The sequence below is a fragment of the Silene latifolia genome, chromosome 11 (genome assembly GCF_048544455.1).
Source record: "Silene latifolia isolate original U9 population chromosome 11, ASM4854445v1, whole genome shotgun sequence".
Taxonomy (NCBI): Eukaryota; Viridiplantae; Streptophyta; class Magnoliopsida; order Caryophyllales; family Caryophyllaceae; genus Silene; species Silene latifolia.
In genome coordinates this window covers 63,311,892-63,319,565 of record NC_133536.1, presented here as the reverse complement: position 1 = coordinate 63,319,565, position 7,674 = coordinate 63,311,892, and the positions used below count along the sequence as shown (strand labels likewise).

Sequence of the window (7,674 nt, the reverse complement as noted above, 5' to 3'; positions counted from 1 at the left end):
GATATAGAAACGCGTGCAATAAGAGGCTAAAAAGACTATATAAATTGCACGTATCAAATCTCCCCAAACCGAACCTTTACTTGACCTCGAGTAAACTAAATGCAAACTAATGGAACGGATAAGAAAACTCAGAGTTAGCTATAACTTGTCCACTTAAACCGTTTAATGCAATCAAAACTAACAATTATAGCTACAACAGTCAAGCGCAAACGAGTTGTATGATGTCTATAAATAAGTTGAATTGTCAACCTTGCAAGACATTTAAAATCGGACTCTCACGGGTCACTCTTCTCTCATGAAGCAACAGGTGAGTATACATGTGTAAGAGAAGAAGAGAAATCAGTAACTCACCTAAACTACGACCCACATAAACATGCATGGAACAAAAATGATAGACGATTCTAATCACCATACATATATTCCAACCAAACGGTGTCCGTCATAGCCGAGGGCTTACAAAAGTTATGGATTAGTGAGGTAACGGGTAAGAAAAGACAAAGCAGTTATGGATAAAGTGGAGGTAAAGCGTCAAGCTAGCACCTAAACAAGACCATATAAGAACATCCAATTCTCAGCCGATTAGAAAATTAAGTACATATGCCCTTCAAATGGCATACACTCACTACCCAAACACAACTCCTCAAATGAAAAGAATAAAACACAGGAGTGAAACCGTCACAAACTTCCCTTTTTTACACGGTTTCTTTTTTTTTTCATTTTCCTGTCCATCTTTTTTTTTTCTTTTTTTTTTCTATTTTTCACGTTTTTTTTCTTTTTTTTCTTTTTCTTCCATGCTTTTCTCATTTTCCTGCCCACATCTTTCTTTCTTTTTCATTTTTCCACAACTTTTTTCAATTTCAAAATATCCTCCTTTCTTTTCTTTTATACCAACTCCATACAAGATAAGACGAACCAACTCGCATCAATGGGAAATATACCACAAAAATATACTAAACCAGCTTGGCAGGCAGGCTTAATTTGGGTGTAGTTAATGGGTCAAAAGGCTAAGTTTGGCTAATGTGGAGCTAAATGGGTGAAAATGGAAGAAAGGAAAAAATTGCAAGCACCTCCCTGCATGTGACACCGACCACAAACCCGAATGTATGCAAGCAAAAAGCAATCGAATTTCATGAAAGTGCAAAATGATAAACATGTTATGCAAGGAGTATACTACTCTCAATTCCTACATGAACTGGTCATAAATGACACCAGTTATACGGCTCTAATAACTTAGAAATTTTAAAGTAGTTTGCCAAAATTTCAGGTCAAGTCTATATGATCAGCTGTATTTTTAACATTAACTCGTAGACAATGCGCATGACAAAGCTAATAACTGCTAATTTGATGCAAGGCTTAAGTGAAATGACAAGTTACAGTGCAATATCATCACAGAAATCTACCGTTCCGACTCGACCTATATGCAAAAATAAACGTGATATTTTTTGAATTTTTCGAAATTTTTCTAATTTTTTGTGATTTTTCGTTTTTTGAAATTAAAAATACGATGCAAGCAGAAAAACTAAACGTGAATGCAAAACAAATGCAAATGCAGACTCAAAGGATGCAATACCCTCCCCAAACCAAAACGGATAACGCCCTCGTTGTCTTCCAGCATACACCAGCAGTATATATACGGGGAACGGGGTAATTACAGCCAATAAATGAATGAATAAATAAATAAATGAAGGAGATGAAAAATAAATAAAAGCAGAACTACATACAAAATAAGCGAACTTCCCCAAACCAGCCAGAAAACTGGGGAAGTGAGTAGACCAGTAGCTACTCGTCAACTTCCCCAAACCAGCCAGAAAACTGGGGAAGTGAGTAGAACTACATACAAAATATATGAAGGGTATATATAGTATAAGAGTAAATCTTATAATATGGTAATAGAATATATCCTAAAGATACGGTAATATATGGACATCCATATAATATCTCTAGATATTTCGTAACACTCCCCCTTGGATGTCCATCATCGGAGAAAATGCCTCGTTAAAACCTCTACTAGAAAAAACCCTATGGGACAAAAATCTAATAAAGGAAAAAGAGTACAATAATCTCCGTAATACGCACTAAGTGTTGCCTCATTAAAAACCTTGCCTGGAAAACCCAGTGGGACAAAACCATGGCTAATGGAAAAAGAGTGCAACGCGTATTTACTCCCCCTCATTAAAACATCGCTTGACATCCTTGAGACGACGTAGCCCAAGTTGATTGATTAGCTTCTCAAATGTCTTGCTCGGAAGTGCCTTGGTAAAAATGTCTGCGAGATTTTCACTAGAGCTGATTTGTTGAACACTAATGACACCATCTTTTTGAAGATCATGAGTAAAAAAGAATTTCGGCAAAATGTGTTTCGTTCTATCACCCTTGATGAATCCTGCCTTGAGTTGAGCGATGCATGCAGTATTATCTTCATGTAAAATAGTTGGTGATTTATTTCTTGGAGATAGATCGCATGATCCTTCAATATGATGAATAACTGATCTCAACCATACACATTCTCGACTAGCTTCATGAATTGCTAACAAATCGGCATGATTTGAAGAAGCGGCGGCTATAGTTTGCTTCACAGAGCGCCATGAGATAGGAGTATTACCACATGCAAACACATAGCCAGTTTGCGAACGACCATTATGTGGGTCAGAAATATAACCTGCATCTGCAAAACCAACTAACTCTGTTTTGCATTTATTAGAATAATATAAACCCATATCAGACGTACCTTGAAGATAACGGAGTAAATGTTTGACTCCATTCCAATGCCTTTGAGTTGGAGAAGAGCTATATCTTGCTAAGAGATTTACTGAAAAAGATATGTCGGGTTGAGTATGACTAGCAAGATACATCAAAGCTCCAATTGCACTCAAGTACGGTACTTCAGGACCAAGGACTTTCTCATTTGCTTCACGAGGTCGAAACGGGTCATTCTTTACATCAAGTGTTCTTACAATCATAGGAGTATTCAACGGATGTGCTTTATCCATTTTAAACTGTTTTAGCACTTTATCAATATAGGTCCCTTGATGTAACAAAATTCCATTGTCAAGATGTTCAATTTGCAGACCAAGACAAAATTTTGTCTTTCCTAAATCTTTCATCTCAAATTCTTTCTTCAAACATTCAACGGCTTTTGTAATTTCTTCAGAAGTTCCAACAATATTAAGATCATCAACATAAACAGCAATAATCACAAATCCGGATTTTGACCTCTTTATGAATAGACACGGACAAATAGGGTCATTTTTATAACCTTCTTTTAACAAATATTCACTAAGACGGTTATACCACATACGCCCGGATTGTTTCAAACCATATAAAGATTTGTTTAGCTTGATTGAATATTTCTCTCTTGGACTTGATTTTAATGTGTCGGGAAGCTTAAAACCTTCAGGGAGTTTCATGTATATATCATTATCAAGTGAGCCATATAAATAAGCTGTAACAATATCCATAAGACGTAAATCAAGTCCTTCCCTAATAGCCAGACTAATCAGATATCGAAAAGTAGTTGCATCCATTACAGGAGAATATGTCTCTTCATAATCAATACCAGGTCTTTGTGAAAAACCTTATGCAACTAAACGAGCCTTATATCTGACTATCTCGCCTTTTTCATTTCTTTTTCGCATAAACACCCATTTGTAGCCAACTGGCTTTACACCACTGGGTGTGCGAATTACTGGCCCAAACACTTCTCGTTTAGCCAGTGATTTTAATTCTGCTTCAATAGCATCTTTCTATTTAGGCCAATCAATTCTACGTCTGCACTGATCAACAGACTTTGGTTCATGGTCCTCATTTTCATGCATGATATCAAGCGCTACATTAAATGCAAAAACATCATCATCGACGTCGACTTTGTTTCGGTTCCATGTTTTTCTAGACATGACATAATTTATCGAGATCTCTTCACAATTTTTATTTTCAGGTACCTGAATCTCTTCTAGATTAATATTATCAGTCATGTCTCCAAGCTTTTCAAGGGGCTTTTCAAAAGCTATCTTATCCTCAACATTGCCATTATCAACTTTTGCTCCTTTTTGTTTTCGAGGATTTTTATCTTTGGAACCAATAGGTCTACCACGCTTCATGCGTGCTTTAGACTCATTTGCAATTGAAAGTCCTTCAGGGGACATTAATTTTAGCCGGAGCATTTACAAATTGGTATATGAGATTTTATCACTCCTTTTGGATCAGTGAAGGCATTTGGCAGTTGGTTTGCTAACCGTTGTAAATGAATTATCCTTTGAACTTCAAGTTCACATTCTTTAGTACGAGGATCTAAATGCGATAATGATAATTCATGCCAACTTATCTCTTTTACCAGTTGCTTGTTTTCTCCCCCTAATGTTGGGAAAAGTGATTCATCAAAATGACAATCAGCAAAACGGGCCGTAAATAAATCTCCTGTAGATGGCTCTAAAAGTTTAATAATTGATGGAGATTCGAACCCAACATATATTCTCAACCTTCTTTGGGGTCTCATCTTTGTACGTTGTGGTGGACTAATTGGAACATATACACCACAACCAAAAATTCTTAGATGAGAAACATTTGGTTCGTGACCAAAAACCAACTTTAGGGGAGATGATTTATGATAACTCGTTGGTCTGATGCGAATTAGTGCTGCTGCATGTAAAACAGCATGCCCCCATGCCGAAATAGGCAATTTAGACCTCATAAGCATTGGTCTCGCAATTAATTGAATGCGTTTTATTAATGACTCAGCAAGACCATTTTGAGTGTGAACATGTGCTACAGGATGTTCAACACTTATCCCAATAGACATACAATAATCATCAAAAGTTTGTGAACTAAATTCACCAGCGTTGTCAAAACGGATAGACTTAATGGGATAATCTGGATAGTGAGCTCTTAATCTTATCAATTGAGCTAGTAATCTTGCAAACGCTAGGTTGCGAGTTGATAATAAGGATACGTGTGACCATCTAGTTGATGCATCAATTAATACCATAAAGTATCGAAATGGTCCACTTGGTGGATGTATAGGTCCACAAATATCACCTTGTATCCTTTCCAGAAATGTAAGGGATTCATTCCCTATCTTTGTAGGTGATGGTCTAATAATTAATTTGCCTTGTGAACAAGCGGCGCATGAAAATTCACTAGTTTGAAGAATTTTCTGATTCTCTAATAAATGTCCACGTGAATTTTCAATGATTTTTCGCATCATTAATGATCCGGGATGGCCAAACCGGTCATGCCAAACAATAAACTTGTTTTTATCTGTAAACTTTTCGTTTACTAGTGCATGAGATTCAACTGCACAAATTTTCATATAATACAAGCCAGAAGATAACGCTTGTACTTTTTCCAACACACTTTTCTTGTTCAAATTTGAACGTGTGATATATAGGTATTCAACCCCATTCTCATTTGCTCTCTCAACATGAAATCCATTTCTACGGATATCATTAAAACTCAGCAAATTTATTTTTGACTTAGGAGAGTACAAACCCTCCTGTATTTCAATATTTGTTCCATTAGGCAACAAAATATTAGCTCTTCCCGAGCCTTCAATTAATTCTGTACTACCAGTAATTGTACAAACATTAGTCTTTTCCTCTTTAAGACAAGTAAAATATTTCTTATTTTTAAGAATTGTGTGCGTAGTCGCACTATCCGCGAGGCATACATCTCCATGTGTAGCTCCCATAATCTTCATAAGATAAATTATATGTAATAAGTTACATCCGTAAATTAATTTAAAATTACTTCATATATTAAAAGGTTAATAAAAGCACTAAACATGTTACGCGTATTCAATATGTCTAAAATAATCATACCGGAGGAAAAATAAATAGGACGTATGTACGTAATGCCACTCGTTAATTAAGATAGTACTTATGCTGTTAGATTAACAGGAGGAAAATAGATCGTGGGTACGTAATGTATTAATATCATTGTGATTAAAAATAGTATGTACGTAATTAATTCACATCATTCGGAAACATGTGTACGTAATTTATTAACATCATTCGGAAACATGTGTACGTAAACATGTGAACAAATTGTGTACGTAAAGCAGACATTGAAATTAAATTCAGAATTCAGTTACTATAAATAAAATTATTGGTAATATCCATTAAATAAACTTAACACTCATGCTTGATAATAAAATCCGAAAACGAAGTACGACTAGTAGCTAAATTGAATGAAAATAAATAACTTAAGTAATACAAATAAATTTTGTCCAATTTCGGGACACTTCCATCGCCAATCAAAGGGCCAACTTCTCCATTAGGATCAAAGGTCATGAAATCTGAGATGTCCAAATCCATAAATTTGCCAGATAAGAAAGGTAGATTGTTATCCCCATCAGCATAATTCGTCTCAAAATTTTCATGCTCAGTAGCAAAATTTGCTTCTATATTCTTCCCTTTATTATTTTTTTGAGACTGCTTGTAAAGATCAACAAGATGTTGCGGCGTACGACAAGTATTGATCCAATGTCCTGTACTACCACAACGGTGACATGGATTTTCACCAGTTTTCTTTATCTTATCATGTGGACGATCTTTTGGTTCCCCCTTTCGGTGAGAATACGATCTTTTAAATTTTCCAACTCTACCACCACGAAAATTGTTTCGTCCACGTCCACGTCCACGTCCACGTCCACGTCCAGGGCCACTACCTCTAGTGTGACCCGAATATTTATTTGTCGCATTCACTATAGGGAATGGACCAGAAACTGTCGCATTCACTTCTGGGAATGGATCAGTGCCAGTAGGACGGGACTGGTGGTTTTTTAACAGGATTTGATTATTTTGCTCAGCCACCAATAAGCATGAAACTAGTTCAGAGTATTTTTTAAATCCTCTCTGACGATATTGATGTGAAAGTAGCAATTGTGAACTATGAAAAGTCTGATATGTTTTTTCCAACATATCTGCATCAGATATCTTTTCTCCACACAAAGTTAACTGTAAAGCGATTTTGTGCATGGCTGAGTTATACTCAATAACGGATTTGAAATCCTGTAACCTTAGGTGAATCCAGTCAAATTTTGCTTTAGGAAGAATTACTGTTGTAAGATGGTCATACCTTTCTTTCAGATTTTGCCATAAGATCAAAGGATCTTTCACAGTCAAATATTCATATTTGAGTCCCTCATGGAGATGACGACGGAGAAAAATTATGGCCTTGGCCTTATCTTGTTCGGATGCTGTATTCCCAACTTTAATAGCATCACCAAGGGCATAAGACTTAAGATACATCTCGGCATCTAACACCCATTCAGAATAATTACTTCCAGAGATATCCAAATCCGCAAAATCAATTTTGTTCAAATTTGACATGATAAACTATCAATAAAATAAGATAAATTAGAACAATTTTACAACTAATTAATATATAACTGTAATAACAAGAAAATACAAAATAAATAAATTATAATGTAACCAGTATATAGATCCAGGAAAAAAAAATTCATGATAAGGCACAACTAATAACGTGTACATATTCCATGATGCATGTGTTTGTATTTGCACAACAATTTGGTGTAAACAAGACCACAAATTATACATCCAAAGAAAAACGTGTAACATGTTTAGGAGATTTTAGATGTGAGTCAAATTGTTTAGTTTTAAGAAAGAGAATTAAAACCTTTAGGAATTTAGACGTGCGAGATAAAGCAAATAAAAGAAC

At 35.5% G+C, this 7,674-nt stretch overlaps 1 protein-coding gene across 1 annotated transcript; it reads right to left on the bottom strand.

The window, feature by feature from the left end:
* Positions 1–6,122: 6,122 nt before the first annotated feature.
* On the bottom strand, positions 6,123–7,325 carry LOC141613493 (uncharacterized). Its single transcript, XM_074432233.1, has one exon. The coding sequence runs from the start codon at positions 7,323–7,325 to the stop codon at positions 6,123–6,125; it is 1,203 nt and encodes a 400-aa protein (XP_074288334.1).
* Positions 7,326–7,674: the final 349 nt, after the last annotated feature.

What these genes read in the sequence shown, in the direction of transcription:
- LOC141613493 (XM_074432233.1), bottom strand. Translation starts at nt 7,325, where the DNA reads ATGTCAAATTTGAACAAAATTGATTTTGCGGATTTGGATATCTCTGGA.